The 17,506-nt window shown below is 42.9% G+C and overlaps 1 protein-coding gene and 1 long non-coding RNA gene across 10 annotated transcripts in view; one reads left to right on the top strand and one right to left on the bottom strand.

The window, feature by feature from the left end:
- The window catches only part of LOC309533343, a 598,890-nt gene that overhangs the window by 53,868 nt on the left and 527,516 nt on the right, over positions 1-17,506 (bottom strand). The window lies entirely within an intron of this gene.
- The window catches only part of ECT2 (epithelial cell transforming 2), a 45,281-nt gene that overhangs the window by 12,055 nt on the left and 15,720 nt on the right, over positions 1-17,506 (top strand). For 6 of the 9 annotated variants that reach the window (XM_082223995.1, XM_082223993.1, XM_082223994.1 and 3 more), the window contains 14 exons: positions 242-315; positions 452-582; positions 1,723-1,838; positions 1,991-2,053; positions 3,042-3,264; positions 3,369-3,728; positions 4,563-4,699; positions 5,970-6,089; positions 6,719-6,787; positions 7,160-7,270; positions 9,040-9,136; positions 10,621-10,702; positions 12,791-12,869; positions 14,520-14,639. In XM_082223995.1, the coding sequence (XP_082080121.1) occupies positions 242-315; positions 452-582; positions 1,723-1,838; positions 1,991-2,053; positions 3,042-3,264; positions 3,369-3,728; positions 4,563-4,699; positions 5,970-6,089; positions 6,719-6,787; positions 7,160-7,270; positions 9,040-9,136; positions 10,621-10,702; positions 12,791-12,869; positions 14,520-14,639 (1,782 nt within the window). The remainder of the gene's footprint in view (positions 1-241; positions 316-451; positions 583-1,722; positions 1,839-1,990; positions 2,054-3,041; positions 3,265-3,368; positions 3,729-4,562; positions 4,700-5,969; positions 6,090-6,718; positions 6,788-7,159; positions 7,271-9,039; positions 9,137-10,620; positions 10,703-12,790; positions 12,870-14,519; positions 14,640-17,506) is intronic. The other 3 variants (XM_082224000.1, XM_082223999.1, XM_082224001.1) reach the window with 1 other exon arrangement.

Below are 17,506 nucleotides of genomic sequence, written 5' to 3'. Positions count from 1 at the left end.
TAGGGGCCCATGGATTCAATTTTGTGAGCTTGCCACACTTCCACTAACATCCAGTGTTAAAGTACAGATTTTTTTTAAAAAAATAAAAAAGCCCACAAATGTTAATTCTGTTTATCAAGCATAGATTTTTGTGTTTTGTGAAATCCTATGATCTTTACTAAGTAAGCCTTTGCAAGGGCATTCTCTTTTTCAGTCTGCATAGGAACTGTACCTGTTAACCTCTTTCTCTGCTGATTTGCAGGCAGCTGTGAGTCTAGGCACACCCATCATGAAAGCAGACTGGATTTATAAGGCCTGGGAGAAAAGGAATGACATGTATGTATACTTTGTTCAAAGTGGCATTGGTATTTGCACTTGTGTGCAGGACAGTGAGAAGAAACCATTTTCTGCATAGGAAAACATGGTGCAACAAGGTTTAAATCCCTCATCCCATTTCCCCCCCACTCCTTAGTGACTTCTGTGCTGCTGCTGAGGAATTCAGGAAAGAATTTAAAGTTCCCCCATTTCAGGACTGCATGTTGAGTTTTCTTGGATTCTCTGATGAAGAAAAGAAGAGCATGGAAGAAATGACAGAAATGCAAGGTAAATGTGAAAAAACTATTGCAGTAAAAGAGTCTATGTACATAAAATGCTTTAAACCTCCTCGTGCCCTGGACAAAAACACTACTATCACTGTAAAAAGATACTTTGGGGGGGCACACATATTAAATAGCCAGCATGTTATTGTATTGCTGATACTACAGATTTTGATGCTCTGTTTTACTGAGAACGTGTTAGTATTCATATTTGTAAATGTATTACAGTAGTTGATGACTTGTTTAATGAACTGTATACCCCTCTATTATACCTGTCTATGGAATCATGCTTTTCTACTGATTTGCACTTAAAAGAGGTTGACTTCGCCATCTAAAGCAAGTCTAAATGCCGAGAATTCGTTACAGAAGAGATGTCAAATGCTCAAGCTGTATCTCAAATTGCATTTGTGCAGATTTGTGCTTTTTCTTTAATTCATGTACTGCTTCCTGAACGTAAAAATGTGGAGAGCCAGCTTTGCATCATGCATAATAACAAAAATCTGAAGCTGTGTGAAAGAAATTAGTGCTCTCTCCTTTAAATATGTTATTCTAAGTATGGTTAGCGTTTGTAGGTGCTCTACAGTTCTTAGAGCTCTCCATATCTTCATATCCCTTACGCTAACATTCAAAAAGGCCAGTATTATTCTCAAAGTACAGACAGAAGAAATAAGCAAGTTCCATGTAGTGAGTTCATAGTTGTGAGATTTCAAGTAGAGACATTTATGTTTATCCTCTTAGCCAGTATGTAGCACCAACTAGAGATGCACTTCTCCATTCTCTAAAATCTGCATCTGCTTGCATTGAGCCTCAGATGTCTTCTATATCTTCCTTTCTAAACTCTTATTCTGAATAAATAAGGGTTTGGTGGACCTGTGGTCCTCTTCCTAATTTCATGTGTGTGGCAAGGAGGGGAAAATGTTGACTACGAGTGGCAAGAAGAGATGTGCCCCAGCTCTGTCCCCTGACAGATTACATGTGAGGGACAGAGGAAAGTCTTACATAATACTTTGAGAATAACTTTGCACATTTTTCACTGGGAAATAAGATTCCTGCCTCCCTTGGTGTTACTGTAGTGTGTTGGAATGAAAATTAAGTGTAGAATTTAGGAAGGAACAGATTAATCTTGGCAACCCTCTTTTGTCTTCAGGTGGACAACACCTGCCTGTTGGTGATGAAAGGTGTACTCATCTCATAGTTGAAGAAAATACTGTAAAAGACCTTCCATTTGAGCCATCACAGAACCTCTACGTTGTAAAGCAGGAGGTCAGTTTTAATAGAAAATCCTGGATTCTTAAAATGCATCCTAAGGCTAAACCCCTTGGCTTTTGCTTTTCAGTAGCTATTTTTAACGTTGGCAATGATGGATTGTTGTATATGCTTGAGCAAATCACAGAAAATGTTTTTTCTCCCTCTAGTGGTTTTGGGGAAGCATTCAGATGGATGCCAAAGCTGGAGAATCCATGTACCTTTTTGAAAAGGTGAGCTGCTATAGAAGGAAATCTAGAATACTGAAAGCAATTTATAGAACCAGAATGGGATCTTTAAACTGGGCAATTCTTGGTATTAGCTTATTAATGAAATAGAAGTTGGAATTTTGGGGTGATATTTAAACAGTTCCATTAACCGTGTCAAAGCATTTTTTGTTTCTGTATTTATGTAAAACACGTATGGACACTTTTATGAGTAAAACTCAATTAGGGCAGCTTACGCAGTGGCCCGGTTCACTAGTTGACTCAAACCATAGTTTAATACAAACAATGGTTTAATGTGAACAAGCAGCAGATCGCAGCTCAGAAGCTCTTGTGGCACTCCTCCTCCCCTGGTGCTGTGCCAGAGACGAAACAAGGCAGAGTTGTGCTTGTCATGTCATCTGAACCAGAGTTTGTGGCTTCCTTCCCCTAAACAAACCATGAGAGGTAAACCAACTACTCATGGTTTATTGGGAGAGAAACAAACCATAAGCACAGGTTTTGACAGCGTAATGAGCCAGATTCTGGGTTGTTTAGTTTGTGGGAGCAGCAGTGCTGGAACATTTGAGCAGTGTGCACCACCATGCTATTTGTTCCCATTAAACCATAGTTCATATTAAACCATGGTTTAATCTGTCATGTGATCTAGACCAATAGGAGACTGAAGTGCAATTTCTAACAACAAAATAAAATAGAATACAAAGCCTCCTGTGAAAATTTGAGTAGTAGTAAATGCGCATCCAGCCAAAAAATAAAACACTTTTTTCCCCACAAGAAAAACCATCACCTCAAAGGAACTCAATAATAGCAGAAGATAATTACTAAAGAATCAGCCAGTGAAAATAATTGGGTTTTCAAGGCCTTCCTGAAGGGCTATAGTAAGCTTTACAGTGAAACCAATAATTCATTTCAGTAGCAGGATTTTACAGCTTCCTGTGGTTCTGAGCTGTAGAGCAGGAGTACAGTTACCTATCTGAATGTTTATATTTCATTGCAGTTAGACAGTCCTGAACTGAAAACGTCTGTCTCACAACTTTCACTGAGTACTCCAAATAGCAACCGGAAGAAACGTCGCTTAAGAGAGACCCTTGCTCAGCTGACCAGAGAGGCAGACATGTCTCCCTTCCCACCTCGGAAGCGGCCATCAGCTGAGCATTCCCTTTCGATGGGATCCTTACTTGATATTTCCAATACTCCTGAATCGGGCATAACTAATGGAGGTAAAGCAAAACCAGCTCTGTGTCACTTAATAGTTGTGGCAAAAATAAAACACTTCTGAATACTGACACGAGTAACTGATTTTTCCCTTCTCAATACTATACAGGGAGCAGGATAGAATTGAGGAACGTGGATATTGGTAGACAGAAGGGCAACTCTCATTTCTATAGACTTAGTCGGATGAGGAGGAAATCATGCAGGCGTTCCAGATGTATTCCTCTGGATAACGTTGCTCGTAAATGTTGCATAAACTCCTTAGAAAATCTGCAACAAACCATCAAGGCAGCTAGCAGTAAGCCACCTGAAAGCCTAGTTAATGAAGCACCTCAAATGAATCTTCAGAAATTCATTATTTTCCCAGTCGAAAGCAAGGAAACTTCTGTAAGCCTCCGTTCCATTCCAATTTTGAAAGATGTTGTCTTATGCGAACATCATCCAGTTAGAGAGGTACCGAGAACATCGCAAGGTGATGATGAGCAAATTTCCTTAATTTTTTTAGATCGCAGTGACCATTTAGGTAATGCAGAACTTAACTTGGGGCATGAGTCGTGTACTAAAGGCGATTTCAAAATACAGATTGGATCAGTTTGTGGCACCTGACTTCCAAGGTGAACCAAATTTGTCCCAGCAAGAGTAGAGGTGGAGACATCTTACTGATGTAAATAAGGTTGTTTCAGCTGTACCAACTTCAGTGCTGAAGTGCAGGAAGTGAGTTGTGAGAGAAGCAACAAGGAACAAGATGAGTATTGTTTTTATGATGGAACACTGGTTAATGACAGTGATAGTTGGATAGGAAGACTTGAACCAATGTCTAAATTTAATTCAGATGTTGGTTTCGCTTGTACTGCTTCAGTGCTCATAAGAGGTAAATGAGGTGCTGCTCAGATTCCTGATAAATTCTGCACCTGAAAGCCTTGGCAATTTTCTACAATAGAATACTTCTGGTATCAAAATGTTCTGGGGATATTCCCTAATATTGCTAAAATAATGGGCATTGGCTATTTTATAATAGTAGCACAGAGAGAAAGTGGTAGATAGAACTTCACCTTGCATGGTGGCACAGAAAGTAAGGGCTTTTCCTGTTCAAGCAAGTTTTTATTTTGTGCGAGTTTAAAAAGTTGGAAGAGCACTCAAATCTTCATATTTAAAATGGATTAACACATCTAATGGAAACAGTTGTCTTAAATAGATCACCTGTTAAGAATCCATGGTAGTTTCCCTGCTTGTAAAAAACAAAAAAACCCCACAAATAAACAGTCAAATAAATCATTTTTACGTCTTGTGTCTCCATCCTTTACAGAAACTCCAAAATCATGTGTAAAGCCATCCAAAAACTCGACTTCTTTTCTGCCAAAGCAGTCTGCGAGATGGCAGGTTGCGAAGGAGCTGTATCAGACGGAGAGCAACTATGTTGATATCCTGACAACCATAATCCAGGCAAGTCGATAGGTCCTCCCTCTACCTGATGAAAACTTGCTACAAATCAGTAGCACCTCAGTTTCCAAAAAGATCCATTATAAGGGGCCTCTGTTACAAATAGTAACAGTAACTGCCCTCTGAGGGCTGATGGGCACCTTACACGGCAGCCATGTTGTCTGTATGCTGTGCGTGTCTCATGCCAGATAAGGAGAGGTGTGTCTGCAAAGGATGTGATGTGGAGGCAGTCATGCGCCAGGAAGCTTTGACTTGTCTGTGCTTTCTGGCACATGTCTACCATGCACATATGACTGAGGTTTAAATAGGCTTTTTTTTTTTTAACATGGGGATCCTTCAGTTCTCCCATCCAGATGACTGATTGGTTTCATGCTTGCTCATCTTCACCAGTGCTTCAGCAGCAGGTGCTCCTATGCCGCTTACTGGGCCCACTCATCTGCCGTATGTTAAAGACTAAACTGACAACCATGCCTAGTCAGCGACTGTTTTTATTGGAGCGCCATTGTGAGAAGGGGCTGAAGAGTGACAGGTCTGTGCCTGAACATGGCCTGCCAAGAAGTTATGTTAGCGCTGATGCAGTTACTGGAAATCCAGAAAGTCAGAAACAATGCAGCTGCATTAGAACACGAATCATTTCCAAAATATAATTATAAATGCGTCTTCTCCAGCACTCTGTTCGAACAGCGTTTCTGGATCGCAACTAGGTTGTCCTCGGTATCATCGATGCTCTTCCTTTCATTTAGAAAAATATATTGATCTGTATTTTGCAAATAAGAATGTTTTAGAAATACTATACTATACTATACTATACTATACTATACTATACTATACTATACTATACTATACTATACTATACTATACTATACTATACTATACTGAAATGTTTAAATGTTTCTTTGATTGTCCTTGGATCTTACCACCACCCTTGCCGTCCTCTCCTGTCACACCTCTGTGGTGCGCCACATCCTTTGAGAACCACTGCTCTAACTGTGCCGCTTGGGGGTTGGTAATGCAGACAGAGCTGAAGCAACATCAATTTATATGGGTACTAGGAAAGCCTTCATTTTTATTGTTTAGGGCAGGGGGGTAAGGGGAGTGACTACTAGGCGGCAGCATCTTGGCACAGTAAACCTGGCCCAGTGCATAATTGCCAATAGGTGGCTTTAGGGAAATTGTTATCTACTGCAAAGAGCATTAATCTGCCTTGAGTGTAGCCTTTCAATTAAGATGACTCTGTGGTATTAAATGTATTTGCTGTTTTCATTTTTTCCAGGTCTTTCAAGTCCCCTTGGAAAAGGAAGGACAACTTGGAGGCCCCATCCTTGCACCAGAGGAAATTAAAACCATATTTGGCAGTATCCCTGACATCCTTGATGTACACACCAAGATAAAGGTTGTCTTCAAGACTTGTACAATGCAGATCTTTCATCTGTGTTGCTTTACTCCTGAGTTTTGACTTGCTTGTGCCACCCTGGGAAAACATGAATGTCTGGAACAACTAAGGACAGAAAATGGAATTTGAAGTTGCAAGTTTAGCATTTGTTCTACACTCTTCAGCTCAATAGTTCATGAATAGATCCCCTGAACTGACTCACATCAGGCATAATACCAAAAATAAGGGTGCTTATATTTTCCCTTGTTTCTAAATGTGGTATCAAATTGTTATTGTTATCATTAATTACATTTGTATAGTACCCTTCACAACAGAAAGAAACAAAATGAGAATTAAAAATACATAAGAAAAACAAACCAATAGCACTCCCCCCCCCCCACATTTAAAGAGCCATAGAATGTTAATCTGCTGAATGCCTGGTTGAAGAGAAATGTTTTTGCCTGGTGCCTAAATATATGTAACGAAGTCGCTTATCTACACTCAGTGTATATAAGCACCTTCATTGCGTATCTTTAAATTAAAGGCTATTTGGGAACAGGAAAAAATGCACAAGTTCAGGATGCTAATATAACTTTCCATCTTACAAACTAAATTTTTTTTTAATAGGCGATATGTCATTTATTTTCTAGGAGGACCTTGAAGACCTTATGATAAACTGGAGTGAAAGCGAAAGCATTGGTGATGTCATACTCAAATATGTAAGTCTTCAACACTAGCTGCATTACCATGAGGGCTCGCATAGCACATGGGGAGGAACCCCCTGGTCTTGGAGGAATTGGGGGAAGCCTCAAGCAATGCTAAAACACACAGCTTGTTTTAGTAACATCGAGCAAAGTTTTGCATTGCACACTTGTACTGTTGCATTTGTATACTGCCCTACACCTGTAGATCTCAGAGATGTTGGGGAAGGCTGCTGTGGAGTGCCTCTTAGCTGGTTTAGTGGTGACTGAAAATACTTCAGGGCATGATGGTATATTTAAGCTGGTTGCTGTAAAGGACCAATTTTTAAAATTACCTTTTTCCACTTCAGCTTTATGCTTGTTGTAAATGAAAGTTCTGCATTCTTTCAGTCAAAAGACTTACTGAAAACATACCCTCCTTTTGTGAACTTCTTTGAAATGAGCAAGGAAATGATTACTAAGTGCGAAAAACAGAAGCCAAGGTTTCACGCTTTCCTGAAGGTAATTACCTTTCCCCCCCTTTTCCTTGCTCCCCTATTCTGTGTGTATATGTGTGTGTGTGTATTAGATACATAGATATAGATATATAGATATATAGATATATGGAAGGGATTTCATCTGTGTATTGACTTGGAGTATGTTTTTGACTTCTGTGTAATAAGTTAGCAGCGTCTGACTTCAATGCCTTTAGAACAGGTGTGGACCGAAGGTGGATTAGGATTTTACCTGTAGATTGGCAGAGGTTTTTCACTCCTACTTGCTGAAGCATTTAAAATATTGCTTACCTCCTCTTCATTGCCAAGGTAAACCCAGAGCAGGTTGCCTAAAAAGTCACATATGTGCTACTACATTTTATAAAACGAAGTAAGCGGGTAATAGTAGCACTAACAAACAGTTCACAAGATAGTAATCAAACAGATTCCAGTTTCCTATCAAGCTATAGCCTAGATGAATGAAGTCAGAGTTGGCACCAGCTGTATCCTGGCCTGGGCAGGGAGGCAGGGAATTCCATATTGAGAGCCCTTCTTGGCATTGCCACATAGTGAGCTTGGTCCAAATGCATCACGGTGAGCAGGGCCTCCCCTTATTTATTCATGATTTGTACCCCGCCCATCTGACTGGTGCCTCCAGCCAATGATAGATCTAAGAGCACCACCAGAGTGCACGTCTGTTTGTTTTGGAGGGAGGGCAGCTCCATCCAGAGTAGAAAACCTGCCCAATTCTTTGGCCTGACTATCCACAGGATCTCCATCTTATTAAGATGGAGCTTCAACTTGGCCCACCACTTGTCTAAGAACCAGGGCTTGCACCTTCCTTTCTGACTTGGATATACAGAGAAAGTAGAGTTGGGTGTCATCAGCATACTGAGGGCATGTCAGACACTCCACACAGTTCCCAATGGATTCATAGAGATATTCAGTAGTCTTGGGAGCAAGATGGAAGCCTGCAGACCACCACAGAACAATTGCTATAAGGTTGAGTTTCTTAGCGTCATTTTCTGAAAACACCCCTGTAGAATCGCCGTATTTCCTACTGCCAACCCATTTAGTCGATCCAGCCGATATGGTCGATGGTACTGAGTGCTGCTGAGAGATCAAAGAGAAACAACAGGATCACATTCCCTCTAGTCCTGTCCTGATAAAGGTCATTGGTTAGGGTAACCAAGGCTGACTCAATTCTGAAGCTAGGCCTGAATTTTGGTTGGGAATGGATCCAGATAATGTAGTGGGGGCATCTTCTTTCCAGGCTGCTGTGGGGCAGCGTGAGGAGGCACCTCTCTTTGGGGTGTGGGGTGGGGCAGCTCAGAGACCAGGGATGGCGACGGTGGGTGCTTGGAGGACTCTCAAGGAATCAAGAGAGGACTGAAGGAATGGTCCACAAGGGAAGCTGTTCAACAAGGGGTGAGGGGCTGCTGGCTCTGCAGGCAAGGGGTAACATAGCTGGGCTTTTGAGACTCAGAGCATTTCCCCACAGGGGAGCCGCAGAAAGAATGTAGTTGGTCAGGGGAGCCGTGGACTCAAAAAGGCAGAAAACCTCTGCAGATAATGCATTTTGTCCAAGAGCTTCTGGCCACTACACCTTCCTTAGAAAGGGGATGTTTGTGACTGGGTGGTAGTTGTTACAAACCTCTGAGTCTGGCGCAGGTTTACTGAGGAACGGTTGCACTACTACCTCTTTAAAGACAGCAGGCATTGACTCCTCATGCAAAGAAAATAAGAATTTCACACTTAGCAATGGCAAGGATTGAGTCGGTACTTTGCTCTCAATAGATAAATCAAGCTAAACCAGAGTGTGGTCGACAGAGTTTGGCAGAACTCCTCATCCGACCTGTTCAGAGGCTGCCTAGTGTTGCCCTTCTTCTAAATGGTAAGTGAGGGCTGGTTTTGCATCGCTTGTTTTTGTAGAGCAAGTGAGCTGGTGCCTTATTTTAGTTGCTTCAAATTGGGAGAGCTAAATGCTCTGTAACTGAAACGGGCTTCATCTGACTCCATGCCCTTTTCTGCAAATGTACATGACAGAGCTGTTCGGGGGATGGTGGATACTTAAGCATTATTGTGTTTTAAACTTTCCAATCGACTTGTTTAAGGCTCTAACACTACGGAGATCTTTAAACATGCTTTCAATTAAGAGGAATAATGGAATGCAATTGGGCAGTGACTGACAGTTCCCATCCCCCAAAAACACTCTGTAGGTTATTTATGTCACTAAAACATATGCAGTTCTTAAATCCGTTTGCCACCTACTGTTAAGTATAGTCATACAGGCCTAACCTGCATAATTTACATCAGTGTTTCCCAACCGGTGTTCCGCGGCACACTAGTGTGCCGCGGGACGTTGCCTGGTGTGCCGTGGGAGGGAGGCGGGCGAGGCGGGCGGCGAGAGGCGGGGCGGCAGCGAGGAGAGGCCGCCCAGCGCGGGGCTCTTGCCGTCTGGCTGCCTGCGTGGCGCTGACGTCCCGGGGCTGTAACGTGCCCCGCATAGGCACACGCGGGGCGGCGAGCGAGCTCCCTCCCACATCCCATCGCCGCTCGCTTCGGCCGGCCTACTGGGCTGTCGCAGGCGGAAGGCCTGCGCATGCGCGAGGTTTTCGCGCCTTCTGGATTGCCTTCACGCCTTCCTCCTCCCGGGTCCTTGAGAGCGCGGGAAGCGGCAGCGCGAGACCGGCGTTGAGCCTGGTAGGTATTGCGCTTGCCAAGGCAGTCATTTGGGAAATGAAAACTTGCAAAGCAAGCAACCAGTTCAATCTGAAGTACGTGTATGCTTAATATCCTGTATCTGAAACCTGTTCTGCCCCCTCCCCCACACTTGGTGCCATTTTCATCTACACATGCAGCAGAGTAAGTTGACCCAGAATAGTACCAATTCAGATGGCAGATGGGAGAATGACAGTGCTGAATGCTTTCCCATGTAGAACAGTCCCTGCAAATAAAAACCTAGCATATTTGGAAGAGGGATGCTAGCCTAACCATTACCTTCTATGCTGTTACTATTTTTTTATTTTTTTTACATAAGTAAAAAGTGACCTTTCCCCATCTGGCATGGTGGTGTGCCTCGAGATTTTTTCCATGAAACAAGTGTGCCTTTGCCCAAAAAAGGTTGGGAAACACTGATTTACATTAGGCCTTGAAATAGGTGTGGCTCAGCTGTTTGAGAGTCTTTCTAGGTGAGAAAAGACAAGAAATCCATGTTTTGCAAATAAGAGTTTCAGCAACCACAGAAAAGAAATTCCAGCTGTATGGGGTGAAAAGGTGATTGAAAACCAGTGTGCCCCCCCCCAAGTTCTCAAACTTTGTCAACATTATCTTGTCATGATTTTAAAAAGTTGCCCTTTTCGCACTTCCCTGTTGTAGACATTAAGAAACATACGGCAGAAGACAATCCTGACAAGGCAACTCTAGAGAGAGCCATTGAGTCGCTAAAGGAAGTGATGACGTAAGTGGTGATACTCGTTACTAGGAGATATTCTCTGGGTCTGGTGTTAGTATGGTAGACTAGCTTGGCAGTAAGGCATACTGTCTATTCAGCAGACAAGTATTCTGCATATCTCTCTCTCCCTACCTACCTACCATACTTGTCTGCTCAAGAGGCAGCATGCATTATATATAGTTTTTAAAAGTTGTATTTATAAAAATGGTACCTTGGTTTTCGAACATAATCCGTTCTGGAAGACTGTTTGGCTTCCGAAACGTTCAAAAACTGAGGCGCAAAGGGTCTTGCAGAGGCGGCCTGCGATTTCAATGGAGAAAATGGAAAAAAACGCAGTGGAAGCTCTTCAACTTCTGAGCCACAATCGAAAACGGAAGCATTTACTTCAGGTTTTCGGCGTTTGAAAGCCAAAACGTTTGGTTTCTGAGACGCACAGAAACCAAGGTACCACTATATATGTAACTGTTCTATGCCCATATATTGTAAATTCGTTTGGCATGCCTCATGGGAAGCTATCAGCAAATGAAATTCCTGCAATTCTACTATTCTATGAATCTGTGAAATATATAACAATGGTATGGTTTATCCTGTGGTATATTGCCGGCCTGTATTTTCCAGCTGCCAAAAAAGAAAAGAGAAAACAGAAAGCCGTGGGAATGCTGCTGTTGTGATGAGGTAGCTAGGTTCCCAGCTGAACTGTGGGTTCCATCTCAAAAGCCACACATTGAATAGTACTCATTGGAAAAAAGTTATGAGCGTTTAATTCTCCTCAAAACTGGGAGGCCCTGCTTTGGCACTGCTATCCATTTGATACATCGTTTTGTAATGAGAAAGGGACGCGGGTGGCGCTGTGGTCTACACCACTGAGCCTCTTGGGCTTGCTGATCAGAAGGTTGGCGGTTCAAATCCCTGTGACGGGGTGAGCTCCCGTTGCTCGGTCCCAAAAAGTGCAAGTAGATAAATAGGTACCGCTCCGGCGGGAAGGTAAATGATGTTTCTGTGCGCTGCTCTGGTTTCGGTGTTAGGCTGCGCCAGAAGCGGTTTAGCCATGCTGGCCACATGACCCAGAAAAACTGTCTGCAGACAAATGCCGGCTCCCTCGGCCTGTAAAGCGAGATGAGCGCCGCAACCCCAGAGTCGTCTGCGACTGGACTTAACTGTCAGGGATCCTTTACCTTTACCTTTGTAATGAGAGGTGTCTTACTTCAAAAATAAGTTAACTGTTGCTTTTCAGAACCTTTTTGTGGAAAGGAACTGGTGCTTTTTCTTGTTACAATAACTTTTCCTTAAGGTTATGGGATATATTATGAATACTTTCCCTTACTCCCGAAGCCAGTGAAAATTCAAATGACAACGATAGGAATTCTGTAGGAATTACTTGTACTGCAGGAGACTCCCATGACTGCTGTCAGTGTGAAGGGTCAGTGCTGTAGCAGCTGCCTGGTACGTAGCTTTACAGCGCTTTAAGGGAGGAAAATTCAGCAAATCTGTTTCGATGAACCCCTGCCCCCTTTGGGCCTTCCTCAAGTGGAAAACACTTCTCTTTAGTCTTCAACTGCTGACATGGCTGCTCGTTGCAGTCTTTTCACATTTCCCAAGTCTGTGCGAGAAATTAATGCGGGCAGATTTTAAAAACGGAACTCTCATAAAAGGTGGTGTTTTTGTTTGTGTTTAGCTTTGTATTTTTAGAATCATAGAATCATAGAGTTGGAAGAGACCACAAGGGCCATCGAGTCCAACCCCCTGCCAAGCAGGAAACAAATTTTAGCATGGTGTTGGTATGCATATAGCATAATTCTCCTGTGGTAATCTAGGTTTCTGGGTAGCTGACTTAACGAAGTGGCCGTTCTGCAGATGAAGAGGCTGTTCAGCTGTAGATGTGTGTATAGACACATGTTTGGTGTGTGTGTGTGTGATTGTGTGTGCACACACTCACACTCCCCACCCATAATAGTCACTGAGCACAAGCTTATGTCAATAACTTAAAGTGGGGGATCTGACCTTCACGTGCCATGAAGCAGATACCTGGATGCCCTGTCTGTATTGGACCTAAACCCTAACAACTGAAAAGTCTTTTTTTACTCTTTTCCCCAGGCATATTAATGAAGATAAAAGGAAAACGGAAGCCCAAAGGCAGATTTTTGATGTTGTCTATGAAGTAGATGGCTGCCCGGTAAGTTAATAGTGAAGCTGAGCCTGATGTGTGGGGTAGAGTCCTTTTGTTAGACAGATATGACCTCTTGGTAGGGGGAGGAGGAGAAGAATAAATTTTAATTGGAGAGTCTTCTCACATAACACTCCCGGGCCAGTGGGGTTGCTGTGGGCCCCAGTGCCTGTTTGAAATATTGGTCCAGCTTTTCTCTAGCAAACCTGAGCTGCTTCATGCTCTACGTGCTTCTCAACAATTGTGAGGTCAGCTGTCCTGTGCTGTTTCATCTCTCTCTGCTTCAGGTTTTCAAAAAAAGTATGTTTAACTTGCTACATGTTCAGGGTTTTTATTGAGATGAATGGGAGAATGAAGCTGCCCAACCCCTAATTGAACTGGATTATATGCTCGACAACATCTTAAAACTAGGGTAGAGAAAATTAATTTAGAATTTTGATTGTATCATAAATTCCACCCTTTTTGGTTCTGCCACTTCAAGAGTGCTAGAATATTTTTCCTGTTTTTGTAACTTGCAGCAGACTCCTGTATGTATTCAAAAACCACGGCAAGGCTTTATTGGACCCTAGGAGTAAGCTTTACCCTATGAGGTTAATTCTGCTTCAGGCTGGCTTTATATTGGTACAAGAACTGTAGTTTTCATAGTGCAAACTTCTAACATGGATTTCTTGCTTGCAATATTCTGTTGAGCTCCCCAACCCCGTTTGGTTGTCAGGGTACTTTGGATTCCTTCCATTATGAGTTCAGTACATCTCCTATGCATTTTGTTTTGCTTTCTTGTCTCCTTCTTCCAAGGCTTCCACATCTCCCAATGAGTTAACACTGTGAAACCTAACATACCCCAATAGGTTAGGAGTGTGTTCTATGTTTTTGGAATGTGGTACCATTAACGACTAATTTTTTATGCTAAACTGGAGTAATTTTGAAATTGATCATTAACTTTATTTCCAGATACAGTTTTTGAAAGCATCTGCTGACCCTAATAATGCTGTAGAAAAAAATGTGTGGGGTTACAGAAAGAATAAGCTGATGTACTGGAGAAGTATTCTGTTGTTGGGCAATGAGAGGATTCCTGTATGTGAGCTTTTGAAAGGGTTCAGTAAGGCAATGTTAAAAAAGGTAAAGGACCCCTGGCAGTTAAGTCCAGTTGCAAATGACTCTGGGGTTGCTGCGCTCATCTCGCTTTACTGGCCGAGGGAGCCAACGTTTGTCCGCAGAGAGTTTTCCCAGGTCATGTGGCCAGCATGACTAAGCCACTTCTGGCAAAGCCAGAGCAGCGCACAGAAATGCCGGTTACCTTCCCGCTGGAGTGGTACCTATTTATCTACTTGCACTTTGACGTGCTTTCAAACTGCTAGGTTGGCAGGAGCTGGGACCGAGCAACTGGAGCTCACCTCGTCGTGGGGATTCGAACTGCCAACCTTCTGATCAGCAAGCCCTAGGCTCAGTGGTTTAGACCACCGCGCCACCCGCAATGTTACCTGCTGTGAAATCTAATCTGCAGAATAGCATAAATATTACCGTCCAGCAGGTTTTTGAATGTTATACAGATCTTTTAGGTTAAAAGTCTGCTCTGTTTAATTTTATTTCTTGGTGACAAAGCACCTTCCTGAACTATTCTGTTCTGTTTTTTAAATGAGCTTCTCCTATACCCCACAGGCCAATCTCCTGTCATCTCACCGAAGTCTAATTCAGCGGCTGGAAACAGTTGCGCTTGGTGACGACCTCTGTGACAGAGGGGAGCAGGTCACCCTGTTCCTTTTTAACGACTGCCTGGAGGTAAGTCTATAGATATTCATTTGGCTGTGACATTCTGGAATGACTTGCAACCCAGAGGAATAAATAGTAATCCAAATACTTGCAACCTACGAAGGACGTCTGGAACACTTTTTTTTTTGTCTTGACAGAAAGCTTTACGCTATATGTGCCACTCAGTCAGTTGGTATGAACCACTGCACAAACTGTCAACAAGGAACACTTTATTTCTGCGGACTTAATGGTTGGTAGCTCGATACAGGGATTAGTGGAGAAGACAGAGCAACTTTCTGCTGCCATGTCTTACTATTAGTAGTGAAATATTTGCTGCAGGAGAGATGCTGCCACTGAGAAGCAAGCAGAGAGGCCTTTGAGTAATTCCTCCCCCGACATGAATTCTTGCAGAAATGTAGTACGCAGGCATCGTATGGGTTATTGACTTATGACCAGATCTGTGCCCTAGAAAATTCTTCCGCAAGAGGCTGAATTTTGTAACCTGTATAAATTAGACAAGTTGAATAAACTTGCATCTCAAGTCATGACATTGAAGCTCTGCTCCTGAATCTATACTTGGTCACACCTTTCTTTTTTAAGGAGCATCTGCCGGCTTGGGAATGCTGACGTCTCTTGCAATTTTGGGTCCTTCTGGCAGATGCTGGAGGTGGAAAGTTGTTAACAAGCCTCCCCCAGTTTTTAGATCAAAGATTTGGGCAGGGGGAGGTTGCTGATCAGTTGATTGCCATCTGTACATTTACTTGTGGTGGCAGTAGCAGCTCTGAAATAACTCTGTAGAGCATGAGACTCTTAATCTCAGGGTCATGGGTCCAAACACCACCTTAGGCAAAAAATTCCTGCATTGCAGAGGGTTGGACTACACGACCTGTGTGGTCCCTTCTAACTCTACCATTCTTTGATTTGAACTACAACCTCATCTGACTGGTCTTCCCCTCATAGTTAATCCAGAGCTCTTTAAAATTGCAGTATTACAACCAAGGCAGTTTTATTGGTCTGCTGCATGTAGGAGCAGCACCTCCGACATCTTATTTACAAAACTCAGCATGATCCCATGCATATTTACATAGAAATACAACCCACTGTGTTCAATGGGGCTTTACTCCCACGTAAGCATACGTAAGATTACAATCTGTGTCAACTGAGGAAACTATTGCTGGGTTCATTGTTTCCTCCAGTCTAGTTGGCTGGTGCTTTTGTCAAGTGTTGGCTTCTTGTACCTTCGTATTTGGATTAAACCAGTGTCTCATTTCTATAGCTGAGTACTTGTTAACCTGAAAAAGAGAGCTGCTTTAAATCTCCCCCGCAGCCTTCTTTTTGCCGTCCTTCTCTGCTGTCTTCCCATCCCTAATGTCCACTTGATGCGATGCAAGCAAAAGAAGATTGCTTTTCACATCTTTGGGATTGATACATCTTGGTTACTCTAGTGGTAGCTCATCAAAATCGGTTGGTCTCTTGGCGCCACTTAGAATCCTGGCATTTGTTTCAAGTTCTCAAGACAGTGGCTCAGCAGCGCACAAAGTTCTCGTGGGGCTTATTTATATTTAATGTGAATAAATAACATGGCTGTGCCAGGTAAGTCTGTTTTGCTTCTGCTTAAGCTATACCAAATGTGTGCGTAAAGTGTCCACACAAGCAATATAACCTGTAATTGCTGTTGGAAAGATACTGAGCTAGGGGAAAAGAAACTAATCAAGTTTCAGAGGCTTGAGTCTAGCATGGGGGAGGCCATAAAGTACACAGTTCATTGTAGTCTGTACAATTTGCAGCACCAGGGATGTGGAACTCTGCTTAAAAATCTGCCTTCAGTAGCCACAAATTAGCTTGAACCTCGCCCTTGACCAGTGGGTTTAAACAACAACAACAACAATTTATTACTTATCCCCGCCCATCTGGCTGGGTTTCCCCAGCCACTCTGGGCGGCTTCCAACAGGAGATTAAAAATACATTAAATCATCAGTCATTTAAAAACTTTCCCAAACAGGGCTGTTTCAGATGTCATCTAAACATCAGATAGTTGTTTATCTCATTGACATCTGATGGGACGGCGTTCCACAAGGCGGGAGCCACTACCGAGAAGGCCCACTGCCTGGTTCCCTGTGACTTTGCTTCTTGCAGTGAGGAAACCGCCAGAAGGCTCTGGGCGCCGGACCTCAGTGTTCGGACTGAATGATGGGGGTATACTGGGCCGAGGCCGTCTAGGGCTTTAAAGACTTCAACTGTGGCCCATGGAGCTGCAGTTGTCAAGATTGTAGCTGGGCTGTGTATATTGTGTTGTTTGGTTGCAGAATCCAGTTTTCTAAATCTGCTTTTACTTTGTGTCAAACAAAATCAGTCTTGTCAATCCCTGTCTAGCCCGTATGCTATCATGTAAAAATATTTTTGTCTTGCCCTTTTCTGCTTTTTAAGAAGGAGCTTCACGGAGGCTAACTATAGTAAAAGGCAATATCAATAAAATCTCAAAAACACAAAGTAGCAACAAGTTTAGCAAATCAGCAAGCAGATGCCAGGTACAGATAGTGTCCAACTGAGATGTATGTGTCTATATTGGGGATTATTAACCTTTTTTGGGGGTGCTGGAGAGTCACATTCATCTTTGGCCAGCTTTCTGGGGGCAGCATGGCTCTAGTGGGTGTAGCTACCCCATACTCTTGTGTATGTACACACGGCACACAGCTGTGCAGATCAGATGGGAGCTGTCACCCTTGCCCCACTCATGAAATGGTTGCTCTGTTGATTGAGTTGTGGGTGTTTTACATCCTAACCCAGTACTCTGATGGAGAGCTTTAAATCTCTCTACTCACCTCAGTGCTATGTCTACTCCCCACCCCCAGTTGCCAAAATTGGTGGACCCAAAGCTGGGGTTTAGACACCCAACA

Source organism: Podarcis vaucheri, assembly GCF_965113315.1.
Source record: "Podarcis vaucheri genome assembly, chromosome: 5".
Taxonomy (NCBI): Eukaryota; Metazoa; Chordata; class Lepidosauria; order Squamata; family Lacertidae; genus Podarcis; species Podarcis vaucheri.
The sequence above is the reverse complement of the archived record's forward strand: the minus strand, read 5'-3'. Positions and strand labels throughout refer to the sequence as shown.